Source organism: Microcebus murinus, chromosome 6, assembly GCF_040939455.1.
Source record: "Microcebus murinus isolate Inina chromosome 6, M.murinus_Inina_mat1.0, whole genome shotgun sequence".
Taxonomy (NCBI): domain Eukaryota; kingdom Metazoa; phylum Chordata; class Mammalia; order Primates; family Cheirogaleidae; genus Microcebus; species Microcebus murinus.
In genome coordinates this window covers 109,546,809-109,562,760 of record NC_134109.1, presented here as the reverse complement: position 1 = coordinate 109,562,760, position 15,952 = coordinate 109,546,809, and the positions used below count along the sequence as shown (strand labels likewise).

The 15,952-nt window shown below is 42.3% G+C and overlaps 1 protein-coding gene across 2 annotated transcripts; it reads left to right on the top strand.

Moving 5' to 3' along the window:
• Nucleotides 1-407: 407 nt before the first annotated feature.
• On the top strand, nucleotides 408-15,844 carry COX5A (cytochrome c oxidase subunit 5A). 2 transcript variants are annotated; one of them, XM_076004557.1, is made up of 5 exons: nucleotides 408-632; nucleotides 8,508-8,624; nucleotides 11,136-11,257; nucleotides 13,555-13,677; nucleotides 14,616-15,749. In XM_076004557.1, the coding sequence occupies exons 1-4, from the start codon at nucleotides 533-535 to the stop codon at nucleotides 13,666-13,668; spliced, it is 453 nt and encodes a 150-aa protein (XP_075860672.1). In that variant the 5' UTR covers nucleotides 408-532; the 3' UTR covers nucleotides 13,669-13,677; nucleotides 14,616-15,749. The 2 variants fall into 2 exon arrangements, with proteins under 2 accessions (XP_075860672.1, XP_012590917.1); XM_012735463.3 differs by having other exon boundaries at nucleotides 410-632; nucleotides 15,678-15,844.
• The last annotated feature ends 108 nt before the right edge of the window (nucleotides 15,845-15,952 follow it).

Sequence of the window (15,952 nt, the reverse complement as noted above, 5' to 3'; positions counted from 1 at the left end):
AAACGAAGCAGTTGGATTCATTTTTTAAAGCTTGCCGGTTTGTGACATAAGCATAGTTACTAATAAAATCTCTTACATGTAGGCAGTGTTTTCCCATTCGTTCTCTTATTTTGTGTCCAACGTGGGGGGCGGGGGAGGAAAGAAGCAAAGTAGGTATTTTTGTTATAATTTGTGGTTGTTATTGCCATCATTCCCATTTTGGTGATAGAGTCGCCTCCGGAGCCGGACCGGAACGCCCACGCAGTCCGTCGCTTGCCCTACGCCGTCGTTCCACCCTAGTTCCACCATGGCTGCCGCAGGTCGCCCGACCCTAGACAGGGCGGGGCGCGCGCCCACGCGGTTTGTCCTCAGCGCGCCGCCGTAGCCCGTCGCGGCCGCGCGGGTCCCTCCTCTCGCCGAGGCGCGAGCGCCGTAGTGGGCGGGCCTGCGCCGTGCGTCCCTGCGTGAGTCCGGCCCCCGCCAGCTCCTGAGCGTCCCGCAGGCTCACAGCCGGCTTCTCTCCAGATTCGTCGTGCTCACTAGCATCGCCGTCATGCTGGGCACCGCTCTCCGCCGCTGCGCCGTGGCCGCAGCCAGCCGGGCCGGCCCTCGAGGCCTCCTGCACCCCGCCCCGGCCCCCGGCCCCGCCGCCGGTAAGGCCCCCAGCCAACCACTGCCCGCGCCCTCGTGTCCTTGCGGTGACCTGGGCCCCCGCCGCCACTCGAGGGCAGGCTCCCCGCCTCGGCCTAGCCACTGCCCTGCCGGCCGGCGGCCAAACCCCGGGACTGCGGACCGTTCTGGCCGCCGCCTCGAGTTGTGGAGGACGTGAGGGCGCGCCCCCGGTGCCTGCTTCCGCGCCTTCCTGGCGCTGGCACCGAGAGTGGTCAGGTGTGGATCTGCTGTGGGCGCCAAGGAGGGGACTCAGCGCTCTCCTTGGGTTCCCGGGCCGTGACCGTGCCCCGGCGCCGACCCTGCGGCCACCTGACCGGGAGTGGCTGCCGCCGGCCTGCAGTGCCTTGGCGAAGGTGACATTGAGTCTCCGGGCGCGCCCTCAGGGTAGAGGCGGGGGTGGCCCCTTCCAGGGACCTCGGCACCACTGCCCGCCTCCAGTTTCCGAGGACTCCAAGTGCTTCCATGTGGGAAACGTTATTACACTGTTAAATCAGGCGTTTCTTAGCGTTTTGTGTCACCTTTACAGCCTGTTGTGTCATTTTTTAGAGATTGCTGTGCCACGTTCTAATTCTTCCACGTTTAAAACAGATCGACGTGTGTGGTTGTTCGCTGGGAGCCGGAAGAAAGCCTGAGTATTGATAGGTCTTATGATAAGAATATTACTATTGAAAATTTGATACCACAGACTGTTTTTTTTCCCCTTCGGATCAGAAGCCTGATTGCTGGAGTATGAGATATGCTGCTAATTCTTGTCTCTTATTTTCCTTCCCCTTACATGTGTTCTGGGACATTTTGTGTCCAGCACTCTACTTTTAATTACAGTAACTACATTTTGATCTTGGTCTATGATGATAGTATGTGCTATGTTATGAAATACAGCTCCTAGGCATGCCTATTGAAACATATGAACTCAGAAACTCAAAACCAATTATGTTTCCTTGACTGTTTTAGGTATTGTAACTAAACACTTAAGAAGATAAAGAATATGTTTTGCTTCGTTCAATTTATGCTTTATCTTTTATAATTTATCATACAACAGTAAATTGGAGTGCACTTGAGAGACTATGGAGACCATCTTGTTTTACAGAACAGGAAACTGAAACCCATCTTGAGAAACTGACTCCTTTATTAGTGGTGAACCATTTTTGTTTCATTTTTTTGAGACAGAGGCTCACTCTGTTGTCCCAGCTAGAGTGCCAGAGTGTGGTGGCCTCAGCCTAGCCTACAGCAACCTCAGACTCCTGGGCTCAAGCAATCCTTCTGCTTCAGCCTCCTGAGTCCCTCCTGGGACTACAGGCTTGTACCACCATGCCTGGCTAATTTTTTTCCATATATTTTTAGTTGGCCAATTAATTTCTTTCTATTTTTGTTAGAGACAGGGTCTTGCTCTTGCTCAGGCTGGTTTTGAACTCCTGACCTTGAGCGATCTGCCTGCCTCCGCCTTCCAAAGTGCTAGGATTACAGGCTTGAGCCACCGGGCTCAGTCTCCATTTTTGTTTCTTACCCATAGTTAGGTTTAGGCTATCCAAAGTTTGTCAGATTTTGGGAGATTTGTTTGTTTCTTTCCATATCTAATTGCTAAGGCAGCAAATACTATTTTAATATTTTCATATAGATACATTTGGGGAGGGTACTCTTGACTTTTTCGAAAGAATTGCTGCATTTTGTGGCATTTTGGGGAAATGGCAGGGGTTTTAGGTAAACTATAGATTAAGGGGATTCTTTTCTTAGTGGTTTATCTCCTAGGTGTTGTATTGCTCCCCCCCAGTGTAATTCATAAAGCAAGAACTTTATTTTAGGTGTTTGTCCTATAGACCTAAATACTTGCCACAGGGAGGCAGTATTAGTTGTAAGTGGTGTCAGCTACGACTTTCTGTGTGACCTTGGATGTGTTAACCTTAAGCCTCAGTTGCCTCTAAATTCAGGATAATATTTGGTAGTTGTGAGGTTTAAGTGAGATAATGTAACTCTTAGTACCTTGCCTGGCACAACTGCCTAATGCATATTTGCTTTATTACAGTGCATTTCATTTTTGCATATTATGGGCTGGGATTTGTTATCAGTATGAGACTGAGGAGGTTTTGTGTAATTGAAAGTCAAAAGGAATTAAGGGGCCAAGTGCAATGGCTCACACCTGTAATCCTAGCACTTGGGAGGCCAAGATGGGAGGATTGCTTGCAGTCAGGAGCCTGAGCCAGAGCAAGACGCTGTCTCTACAAAAAATAGAAAAATTAGCTGGGTGCCGTGGCACAAGCCTGTAGTCTCAGCTACTTGGGAGGCTGAGTCAGTGGGATCACTTAAGCCCTGAAGTGTGAGGTTGCAGTGAGCAACACTGCACTTTATCCCGGGCAACAGAGTGACACCCTGTCTCCCCCCGCCCCCCAAAAAGGAATTAAGGGTCTTGGGTGAAACTATCCAAGGTCAAATACTTGAAATGTCTGGAAGGATTGACTTAAGGGACTTCAAATTTGCTCTAATTAAGTAGCAGCCCAAATTCCATATTTGGTCAATGAAGAAGCCTTCGACTTAAAACATAACTGTTGCCTAATAACTGCTGAACTAGATGATTAAATGTTTTAAATAACGGTTAGGTCTTCTAGTCAACTCTTTTTTTTTTTTTTTTTTTTTTTGAGACAGAGTCTAGCTTGTTGACCAGGCTAGAGTGAGTGCCATGGCGTCAGCCTAGCTCACAGCAACCTCAAACTCCTGGGCTCAAGCAATCCTTCTGCCTCAGCCTCCCGAGTAGCTGGGACTACAGGCATGCGCCACCATGCCTGGCTAATTTTCTATATATATTAGTTGGCCAATTAATTTCTTTCTATTTATAGTAGAGACAGGGTCTCGCTCTTGCTCAGGCTGGTTTTGAACTCCTGACCTCGAGCAATCCGCCCGCCTCAGCCTCCCAGAGTGCTAGGATTACAGGCGTGAGCCACTGCGCCTGGCTAGTCAACTCTTAAAACCTATGAAATCCTGGCTCTTACATCCTTACCCTGAGACCTGGGGAAACCTGGGAGGTAGAGAATTTTGTCTTTCTTGATGCAGGGCTGAATTTTTTTTTTTTTTTTGAGACAGAGTCTCACTTTGTTGCCCAGGCTAGAGTGAGTGCCATGGCGTCAGCCTAGCTCACAGCAACCTCAAACTCCTGGGCTCAAGCAATCCTTCTGCCTCAGCCTCCTGAGTAGCTGGGACTACAGGCATGCGCCACCATGCCCGGCTAATTTTTATATATATATTAGTTGGCCAATTAATTTCTTTCTATTTATAGTAGAGACGGGGTCTCGGGGTCTCGCTCAGGCTGGTTTCGAACTCCTGACCTCGAGCAATCCGCCCGCCTCAGCCTCCCAGAGTGCTAGGATTACAGGCGTGAGTCACCACGCCTGGCCTGCAGGGCTGAATTTAAGTGGCACTCTTATTATCTTCCAACCTTCTTTTCTGCACCACTCTCACATTTCCAAGGTCCAGTGCAGTTTTGCACCTTCAGTAACCCTCCTGATAATTGCCAATAACTTGTTAATGTGCCTTCTACATCATTCACTGCCATTGCTCATTGCTAGAGTTACCACCACCAAAATATTCATTCTTTGGGCCTGTCTGAGCTGATTAGTTATTAAATATAAAGCCATCTGATTTAACTAAATTGAAACCCAAGGATTAATGAGCCATTTGATTTTTCTAAATACATTAGGAGTTTTATTTTGTTTTGAGACAGTTTTGCTCTGTCACCGTGCTAGAGGCTAGAGTGTGGTGGTATCATCATAGTTCACAGCAACCTCAAATGCCTGGGCTCAAGCAATCCTTCTGCCTCAGCCTCCTAAATAACTGGGGCTACACGCTTGTGGCACCATGCCAGACTAATTTTTCTATTTTTTGTAGGGGCACTTGCTCGGGACTGGCCTCAAACTCCTGGCCTCAAGCAATTCTCCCACCTCTGCTTCCAAAGTGCTGCCTGACCCACCTAGCCCAGTAAATTGAGTGCGTAACTGAATGCCAAAACGCAGTGTTAGAAATAGCTTTGTAGTTTGAGGCCCTAGAAATGTCCCCATTTTTCGTAGTTGCCTCCCTTTTCTTACTTTGGAATCTTCAGATTGTGTAAAAACACTGAGTAATTGTTATCCAAAATAGTTTGCCTTACAAGCCTCAAAACTAGATGGAAAATACCTTATTTTTTTTTTTTTTTTTTTTTTTATTTCGATTGGCTACATCTGTGGAATAGATGGAAAATACCTTAAAGGTGGTGGTGGTGGGCAGAGAATTCTTGTATAGTTCGCCTTAAAAAAATGTTAAGTATGGTGGGGAAGGGCAGGACATGTCCATAGCTAACAGTATAGCTACTGCTCTTCCCATAACTAAAGTTAGGGATATAATTTAAACCATGTGGGAGAGTCTGTTTTTGCCTTCCTGGAAGGGATGTATGCTCCAAACAGTTGTTTTCTAAAAGACTTTGAAATACAACCAGTTTGTAATTTGGCTTCCAGAGAGAGGTGATCAAATCATTGACGGTAATGATCCTGACTTGGATTTGTAGTTGCTGGTCATCTTTTTCACAGTTAGGAAACAAAGCTGGTACTCATCTAGTCAAATCCATGCCCGGCAGTGAGCAAAAGGAATTGCTTATCATGAAACATTTACTGTTCTGGGTAGAAGGGCAGGTAATTACCTCTGGAGAGAGAGTACATAAATTTTCGTTTTTCTTGGGTAAACACTTAGGAATGGAATTATTGTGTTATATGGTAGATGTGTGTTTAACTTGATAAGAAACTGCATAAACAATCTTCCAAAGTGGTTGTATCATTTTACACTTGGACTTTTAAGTATTCATTTAAGGGTAACTTTAGTTTTTGAAAACAGTAGCTTATAAATTCTTTCTTTTTCTTTCTCCAGTGGGGTTAGACCACAGGAATAAATTCTTCTTTTTTTCTTTTTTCTTTTTTTGAGACAAGAGTCTCCCTTTGTTGCCCAGGCTAGAGTGAGTGCCATGGCGTCAGCCTAGCTCACAGCAACCTCAAACTCCTGGCCTCAAGCAATCCTTCTGCCTCAGCCTCCCAAGTAGCTGGGACTACAGGCATGCGCCACCATGCCAGGCTCATTTTTTCTATACATATATTAGTTGGCCAATTAATTTCTTTCTATTTATAGTAGAGACGGGGTCTCGCTCTTGCTCAGGCTGGTTTCAAACTCCTGATCTTGAGTGATCCGCCCACCTCGGCCTCCCAGAGAGCTAGGATTACAGGCGTGAGCCACCACGCCCGACCTAATTTATGCTTTCTGATATATTAAATGTGAATATCAGTCTTGTAAGCCTTACTAAATATCCATGTAGTGTTATTAAATGTTTGCACTTACCAGATACTTTTAGGTCTAGAGATCCATTCTTTTTTGTCATAGAAATTAAAATATGTCCACTTCTAGTCCATTTGAAAATATGTCCCTCTTCATTCTGGGCTTGGATTGTGAATATAATTCAGGTCTCTGGGAAGATTGGGACTTGTGCTTCGATCCTGTGGGACTAATGGCAGATGTTTTGCTATAGGCTCAAATGATAATTTAAGTGGAAGTCCTTTCACTTAATCTAGCAGTGACAGTCTGTCTCCAGAACTGGCTAGTCTCCCATATTCATCATTTCTGCTTCTGTTTTTCCCGACTCTTCTGCCAGTTATTGTATTAAGGATATATAGGATATTCCTAACATTTAATTTTTAGAGTATTCTTTCATTTTTCTTGAGATAGAGTCTCACTCTGTTGCCCAGGCTAGAGTGCCATGGCATCAGCCTAGCTCACAGCAACCTCAAACTCCTGGGCTCAAGCAGTCCTCCTTCCTTAGCCTACCAAGTAGCTGGGACTATAGGCACTCACCACCACACCCCACTAATTTTTTCTGTTTTTAGTAGAGATGGGGTCCTCACTCGTGCTCAAGCTAGTCTCAAATTCCTGACCTCAAGCGATCCTCTCACCTTGGCCTCCCAGAGTGCTAGGATTACAGGTGTGAGCCACCTCACCCAGCCGTAATTTTTAGAGTATTCTTAGAACTATAATGATGAGAGGTTTCTAGGTGAGGTGTTTTTTTTTTAATATGTTAGGAAGCCTTAAATAACTAGAATTATACCAACCATGTCTACTTCAGATAATAGGAAATGTCCATAACTAGGTCAATTAAGATATTTTTAGATAAGGGTTAATTTATGGCTACCATTTAGTTAGTACCTACCAGGTGCCAAGCCCGATGCATAGTGTTACCTATCTGCTTTCATAGTTAATATTCATAATCTGCTAAGGTGATAGTATTGCCATTTTATAGGTAAGAAAAATGAAACTTAAGTTTCCAACAGTGGGAGAATGCAGAGCCTAGCTGTATCTGACCACTAGGCTGTGCTGTATCCTAAGATCCAAAGGTAAAAGTTCTTGCCTCCTATCCCCCACCTGTTTGAGAGGCTGTTCAGAAGGAATCCAGCCAGGTGCAGTGGCTCATACCTGTAGTCCTAGCCACTAGAGGGCTGAGGTGGGAGGGTCACTTGTGACCAGGAGTTCAAGGCCAGCCTGGGCAACATAGCAAGATCCCCATCTCTAAAATAATTAATCAATTAATAACATAAGTGGAATCCAGATTTCCAAACTCTTTATTCAGCACCCATTTCACAGGCAGAAAGAAAAAAATGAAAACACTTTTGATAAGGTACTGTAAAGGGTATATTGGTTGGGAGCAGAATGCTAAAGGCAAGAAAAAGCAAGAAAATAGTTGTGTGTCCTGCTTTCTTGACAATATTATATTAAAAATTTCATTTATAGGTATCTTATAAAACAGTATTTTTTTTTTTTGCATTGGGTGTAGATCAGAGGGCATGTTCCACCTTAGGGGATTATCAAAATCTTTGGAGAAGGGACTGTAGCTTGATAAAACAATTTCTAAAATTACCATTGCTTTGTTGGGATGTATAACTTATTTTGGAATATAATAGCATAAGATTTTTTAAAAATTATCAATAAAGTATGTTATAAATTTGCTTAAGAACTTAGAGGGACATTAATATAATTTTATTTTATAAAGATGATTTTATTTTATGTTGCCCAGCCTGGCGTGCAGTGTCTAGTCACAGGCATGATCATCACACACTATAGCCTTGAACTCCTGGCTCCTGCAGACCTACTTTAGCCTCCCACGTAGTTGGGACTACAGGCATGTACCACCATGCCCAGCTTGGACATTTTTAATTAGGAATTAATACTTTGATTGTTGTAAAAATTTAAAGAGTATGGAAGTATATAAAGAAATAACATTTCTAGGCCTTGTGCAGTGGCTCATGCCTGTAATCCTAACACTTTGGGAGGCTGAGTTGGGAGGACTGCTTGAGGCCAGGAGTTCAAGACCAGTCTGAACAGAAGCGAGACCCTGTCTCTACCAAAAAAAAGAACAACAACTAGCCAGCTATGGTGGCACATGCCTGAAGTCCCAGCTACTCAGGAGGCTGGGGCAGGAAGATCACTTGAACCTAGGAGTTTGAAGTCACAGTGAGCTATGATGACACCACTGCACTCTTAGCCGGGGCAACAGAGCAAGACCCTGTCTCAAAAAAAGAAAAGAAACAAAGTTTTTCCTTCCCAGAGGAACCACTATTAATAATTTCAAGCTTATATTACACATTAAGGGGAAAGCATAAACATAGCTATATAATAATTTTTTTTCTACTTGCTTTTCTTAATTTTAAAGATTTCTTTCCATATTAATATATGATATATTTCATTTGACTTGTTAAATATTTTTCTGCCATAACATATATAGCTGATTCAGAATTTAATGCATTAGACAAGATATGTCAAGTACTATTTTGTACGTTGAAGTTATTGCTCTTTCATTATTATAGCTATTCAGTCAATTCGCTGCTATTCCCACGGGTCACATGAGACAGATGAGGAGTTTGATGCTCGCTGGGTGACATACTTCAACAAGCCAGATATAGATGCCTGGGAATTGCGTAAAGGTAATTGGAACATAGCCATATTTATCTAATTTAGTGTGTAAATATGAATTGTTTCCACTACTATGTTGAAAGCAGCTATTTTGAAAACATGTATCATGTAAACTCATTACCGTCATGCAACTTGCAGGTAGGAAAGTTTATAGCTTCCATAGTAAGTGTTTCCTATGAAGGAGGGTTTCAAAGCAGGTGCTATTGACATTTTGGGCTACATAATTGTTGTAGAGGACTGTCCTTTACAGTGTAGGATGTTTAACAGTATTGTTGGCCTCTCCTCACTGGATGCTGATACATACACACATCTGCATGTTTTTCTTTTTTTGTTTTTTTTTTTGAGACAGTCTCTGTTGCCCGGGGCAGAGTGCCGTGGCATCAGCCCAACTCACAGCAACCTCAAACTCCTGGGTTCAAGCCATCCTCCTGCCTCAGCCTCCCAAGTAGCTAGGACTACAGGCATGCGCCACCATGCCCCGCTAATTTTTTGTATATATTTTTAGTTGGCCAATTAATTTCCGTCTATTTTTAGTAGAGATGAAGTCTTGCTCTTGCTCAGGCTGGTCTCGAACTCCTGAGCTCAAATGATCCACCCACCTTGGCCTCCCAGAGTGCTAGGATTATAGGTGTGAGCCACCGCACCTGGCCACATCTGCAGTTTTGACAACCACAAATGTCTCCAGACATTACCCAGTGTTCCCTGGGAGACACAACCATTCCAGTAGAATACCACTGCTGTAGCCATAGGGCTAGGTGAGCAAAAGCTAACAGTTTTGTACATTTTAATTTTCTTTCTAGGTGCCTCATTAGCTCAGTGGGTAGCATGTCAGTCTCATAATTTTCTTTATTTTTAACTTGGTACAAAGAGTCAGCATGGATATACATTGTAAATAATGTACACAGCAGTCATTTGGGTAATGGTTTGGTTTTTTGTTATTTTTATTCTCAGTTATGAATTGTCTTGCCCTGAATAAGTGTCCAGTCTAAATAAGCTAGAATTTGTCTTTCCTAAGTTTGCAGATGCACATTGAACATGCATAAGTACCATTAATGATAACTTAGTCACTAATTTTAAGTATAGAATAATTTATTTCAGACCAAAAATTCATTCTCTGTGACAGCATTCTAGCATTGTATTCACCAGTGTACTTTGTTTAAATATTTTAAAATAATAAAAGCAAGAGACCTAACTGCTTTAAACTTCTCTGCAGGAATGTAATGACTCCATTTTGCTACAACCAGGGGAATTCTTACTGAATAATCTTGAGTAGAAGTAATGCAAATAATAGCAATTCTCTGTTTCCATTAAGAGAATCTTAAATTTTATGATGTGTCATTTTGTGCAAATCTGAAAGTAATAATGCCCAGTCGTTTTCTGGTTGAATGTTTATGAGTCTATGCACTAATTCTCTATAAAATCTCCCTAATGTCCTCATTTGGGCTTCATTAACTCTCCTTAAGCATTTCTCTGGTTGTTTTTAGATTATTTTCCAATCGAATCTGTTTTAAAGCATCCAAAATACATGCATGTACTAAGTGTTAAAGATAGGGGTTGAAAGTGACCCTCTTGGCTGGGTGCGGTGGCTCACACCTGTAATCCTAGCACTCTGGGAGGCCAAGGTGGGCAGATTGCTTGAGGTCAGGAGTTTGAAACCAGCCTGAGCAAGAGTGAGACCCCATCTCTACTAAAAATAGAAAGAAATTAATTGGTCAACTAATATATATAGAAAAAATTAGCCGGGCATGGTAGTGCATGCCTGTAGTCCCAGCTACTTGGGAGGCTGAGGCAGGAGGATTGCTTGAGCCCAGGAGATTGAGGTTGCTGTGAGCCAGGCTGACGCCAAGGCACTCACTCTAGCCAGGGCAACAAAGCGAAACTGTGTCTCAAAAAAAAATAGAAAGTGACCCTCTTGTTTGAAAAGAAACCAGCTAATTATTATGAAAAGTGTTTACATTTAAGAAAACTCTTAGGGTTTTTCCTTCAGTGTGAATGCCATTTCATAGTTCTTTCTTTCCACTAATACACTGTGGAAGATCGATCAATTGTGATCTTATCTAGAATTTGTTAATGGTAGGTTTTTCTTATTTTATAGATAAGAGAATGGAGGACCTGGTGAGGTGGCTCAGGCCTATAATCCTAGCACTCAGGAAGGCCAAGGCAGGAGGATTGCTTGAGATCAGGAGTTCTAGACCAGTCTGAGCAAGAGTGAGACCCTGTCTCTACTAAAAATAGAAAAAATTAGCTGGGCGTAGTGTTGCAAGCCTGTATTCCCAGCTACTCAGGAGGTTGGTGATAGAAAGATAGCTTGAGCCCAGGAGTTTGAGGTTGCTGTGAGCTAGGCTGACACTGTGACACTCTAGCTTGGGCAAGAATGAGATTCTGTCTCCATAAAAGAAAGAAAATAGAGACCCAAACAGATAAGATCACGTGTCTCTGATTCAATAAAAATATAGATAACTAAATTATAGTTTAAGTAAGGATATACTATGTTGACATGGCTCCTTTTTTTAATTTTGCAGGGATGAACACACTTGTTGGCTACGATCTGGTTCCAGAACCCAAAATCATTGATGCTGCTTTGCGGGCATGCAGACGATTAAATGATTTTGCTAGTGCAGTTCGCATCCTAGAGGTTGTTAAGGTCAGTGAAATAACAATACTAAAATTGTTCTGGGAGTGGGTGGGTTGTTGATCGGGTATTAGCATATTCTATATCTTTGAATTGGTTAGAATGCCTAAAATTAGTTCTTATATAGCTAGAGGAAATGTACATTGCAATTACAGTCTTTCTAGAGGTCACTTTGACAGCATTTATCCAAAGCCTCTAAAATTGTGCATGATATATATTCTTTTGTTCAGCAATTTCATTTGAGAATTTATCTTAAGGAGATAAGAGTATACAAAGGTTTCATCTTTTTGCTATTTGTGATACGAAATTAAATATTCTTAGTGGTTTCTTAAAATGAGACTTCCCAGAACAGATTATTACTACACAACTACTGATATTAAAGAAATGTGTTTGACATTGAGCATATTTGTGGCATATTAACTAGAGAACGTTATGAAACAGTGTTTGTGGTGTGACTCCATTTTATTTTTTAAAAAAATACATACATATGAAAATGTAGGAGAATATATCCTAATTCCTCTCCCTCTTGTTTGGTTATAGTTTCTAGGTTTTTTGTAATTAACAAATATATTACTTTTTTTTTTTTTTTGAGACAGAGTCTCACTTTGTTGGCCAGGCTAGAGTGAGTGCCGTGGCGTGAGCCTAGCTCACGGCAACCTCACACTCCTGGACTCAAGTGATCCTTCTGCCTCAGCCTCCCGAGTAGCTGGGACCACAGGCATGTACCACCATGCCCAGCTAATTTTTTCTATACATATTAGTTGTCCAATTAATTTCTTTCTATTTATGGTAGAGACGGGTCTCACTCTTGCTCAGGCTGGTTTCAAACTCCTGACCTCGAGCAATCCGCCCGCCTCACCCTCCCAGAGTGCTAGGATTACAGGCGTGAGCCACCACGCCCAGCCTAATATATTGCATTTTAAACATGAATTTTTGTTTTGTTTTGTTTTGTTTTTTTTGAGACAGAGTCTCGCTTTGTTGCCCAGGCTAGAGTGAGTGCCATGGCGTCAGCCTAGCTCACAGCAACCTCAAACTCCTGGCTCAAGCAATCCTCCTGCCTCAGCCTCCCAAGTAGCTGGGACTACAGGCATGCGCCACCATGCCCGGCTAATTTTTTGTATATATATTAGTTGGCCAATTAATTTCTTTCTATTTATAGTAGAGACGGGGTCTCGCTCTTGCTCAGGCTGGTTTTGAACTCCTGACCTCGAGCAATCCGCTCGCCTCGGCCTCCCAGAGAGCTAGGATTACAGGCGTGAGCCACCGCGCCCGGCCTTAAACATGAATTTTAATTTAAAAAATATAATTAAGGAGACCTAGAATTTGTTGAAGCAGAAGAATAGCAGCTTGGCACTTTCTTAGTTCATTTGACTTTTTAATATTTGCTCTTGAGGAACCTTGTAACAATACAGGTATAATTGTATGTTGTGAAAATTCTGCTCTGGGCGTGTATATTCTCTAAGCAAAGCTCTCCATGAAAAGACATTATGGTCTGTAAGAAAGAAATTCAAGGTCTGTTAAGGGAAAGTGTGACATTACTTTATCTATAATGGGTAAGATAATTAAGGGTTCTGTAGGCTGTCAATCCATTCAGCACTGGTAGTTAATTCAGTTAGGGTCTCAAATTGGAGGCAAATGAAAGTATTTTTCCTGTGTTAACTTAATTATTTCTGTTGCCTGCTGGGCATGTTTAATTGCCTTCGCAGAATTCTGTCATCACCACCTTCTTTTCCAGTAATTCAAGACTGTGAAATACTTTTTCTGGATTTAGTGTAAGTGTCTTAGTCTTAAAAACCTACCTGGGCCGGGTGTGGTGGCTCATGCCTGTAATCCTAGCACTCTAGGAGGCCGAGGCGGGTAGATCGTTTGAGCTCAGAAGTTCGAGACCAGCCTGAGCAAGAGCAAGACCCTGTCTCTACTAAAAATAGAAAGAAATTAATTGGCCGACTAAAAATATATACAAAAAATCAGCCAGGCATGGTGGCGCATGCTTGTAGTCCCAGCTACTTGGGAGGCTGAGACAGAAGGATCGCTTGAGCCCAGGAGTTTGAGGTTGCTGTGAGCTAGGCTGACGCCATGGCACTCTAGCTCTGGCAACAGAGTGAGACTCTGTCTCAAAAAAAAAAAAAAACTACCTGAATAATGCCTATATAAGACGCTCTTTTTATGAACAAATGTGTTAACTAAAAAGTAGATGACCTGTATTTTATGCTACTAGCCTCTGTATGTAATTAAAACCTTTTTCAAGTTCATTTTATTAAGAAAGAGCTTTTCAGAGAGTTAAATGTGAATATTCTCTTTGCCATCAGGACAAAGCAGGACCTCATAAGGAAATCTATCCCTATGTCATCCAGGAACTTAGACCAACTTTAAATGAATTGGGAATCTCCACTCCCGAGGAACTGGGCCTTGACAAAGTGTAAACACCATGGGTAAGCAACAAACCACTGAACAAGGCAGGAGAAGAACAATCCAGGGAGGGATGAGGAGATGACATTTTGGTGCTCTCTGGTAGATAAGACCTTTTAATGTTCTTGCTAGAGGTAGTGGCCATGAGCATAAAGAGATTTAGAAAGTACCAATGATGATAAATTTAATGAACTGAAATTATTTCTAGTTGTTATCATTGTTTTATTACTGGTATAAAGGCAGTAAAAATCTGTATAAACTATTATAAGCATAAAAAATAGCTTAGAGGACCATATAATGAGTCCATGTACCCACACCTAGATTTCAGATACTATTATTTTTCTTTCTTTCTTTTTTTTTTTTTTTTGAGACAGAGTCTCCCTCTCTCACCCTGGCTAAAGTACAGTGGTGTCTTCATAGCTCACTACAATCTCAAGCTCAAGCAATCTTCCTACCATAGCCTCCCAAGTAGCTGGAAACATGGGCTCACACCACCATGCCTGGCTAATTTTTTTCTATTTTTAGCAGAGATGGGATCTTGTTCTTTCTCAGGCTAATCTCGAACTTCTGACCTCAAGCAATCCTCATGCCTCTGCCTCCCAGAGTGCTGGGATTATAGGCATGAGCCACCATGCCTGTCCTTTTTCTGACTCAAAGTCTTGCTTTGTTGCCCTGGCTGGAGTGCTGTGGACTCAGAATAGCTCACTGCAGCCTCAAACTTACGGGTTCAAGTGATCTTGCCTCAGCCTCCCAAGTAGCTGGGACTACAAGCATGTGCCTCCACGCCTGGCTAATTTTTTATAGAGACAGGGTCCCATTCTTACTCATACTGGTCTTGAACTCCTGGCCTTTAAGTGATCCTCCTGCCTCTGCCTCCCAAAGTTCTGGGATTACAGGCATCAGATCATGCTGTCCCCTGATCTTTTCATTTTGTCTTTGTTCACCCCCTCACCAACACAAGCTCCGTGAAATCAGGCAGCTCATCTTTATAATATATGGTAAGAATTTTGTGTTATTAAAGATTTCTGGGCCGGGCTCAATGGCTTACACCTGTAATCCCAGCGAAAATTTTAAAAATTTGCTGGGCGTGGTAGTATTTGCTTATAGTCCCAGTTACCTGGGAAGCTGAGGCAGGAAGATCACTGAGCCCAGGAGTTGGAGGTTGTAGTGAGCTATGATGGATGATGCCACTGTACTCTAGCCCAGGCAATAGAGCAAGACCCTGTCTAAAAAAAAGGATATATATATATATATATAAATATAGCCAGATGTGGTGGCTCATACCTAGTTTTTATATATATATAAAAAATTATTTCTTAAAAAAATATATTTTAGAGACAGGGTCTCACTCTGTCACCCAGACTGGAGTACAGTGGTGCCATCATAGCCCACTGTAACCTTGCACGCTGGGCTCAATAGCTGGGACTACAGGTCCTGGCTGGGAGCTATACTACCATTCCTGGCTTTTTTTTTTTTTAAGCAGGGTCTTTCCATGACCAATGCCTCAAAGAGTGGGGGCCGAGTTCCATCTTGCTATGTTGCCCAGGCTGGTCTCAAACTCCTGGCTTCAAGCGATCCTGCCTCAGTCTCCCAAAATGCTGGGCTTATAGGCGTGAGCCATCACACAGGGCCTAGTTACATTTCTGAAAATTTTTGTCTATGGTTCAACTCTTAATTTTTCATTTTATCATATGTTATTTCCCCGGGGTCCAGAAGATCCATGTTATATGGAATATATTCTAACTGCAGTAACATACTTTTCCCAAAAAAAAAATTTTTTTTAAGGGGCAGCTACCAAATGCTTTTCTAATTGGAAAAGAAGACTACCCCAGTAAGTACTAGTGGTATAAATGGCAGAAAAGCCACAAAGCTAGTTCCCTGTGAGTTGACTATAGACAGGATTAAGTATTATAAGAGCAGAAGGGGCTACAGAGAAAGGGTGTTTTTCCTGGAGTGTAGCTCTAAATGTTATTTTTAAATAAGATTTCTAGCTTTTTCTTATTCTTTGTGTTTTCTATTACAGATGGGCTTCCTAAGAATTTATTGATATTACTACTTGATTACAAACAGTCACCTGGAAATACTGATGATAACATATTACCTTATTTGAAAATGTTTTCCTTTATTGGGTACCAAACCATGTAATGGTAACTTGGACTTTAATAAAAGGGAAATGAGTTTGAACTGAAATTAGGTATTTGTTTCATGTGTTTACATTGAGAATCAGAAAGTGAAATGTCATAGGGTCATTGGTTTCCCAGTTGGGTTGCCTTCTTACATGGTGAGAGAACCACTTTC

Bases quoted from the DNA above. Each gene is read 5' to 3' on its own strand.
- COX5A (XM_012735463.3), top strand. From the start codon at position 533: ATGCTGGGCACCGCTCTCCGCCGCTGCGCCGTGGCCGCAGCCAGCCGG. The intron at 633-8,507 runs GTAAGGCCCCCA...TCATTATTATAG, and splicing joins GGCCCCCGGCCCCGCCGCCG to CTATTCAGTCAATTCGCTGC. The intron at 8,625-11,135 runs GTAATTGGAACA...TTAATTTTGCAG, and splicing joins TGCCTGGGAATTGCGTAAAG to GGATGAACACACTTGTTGGC.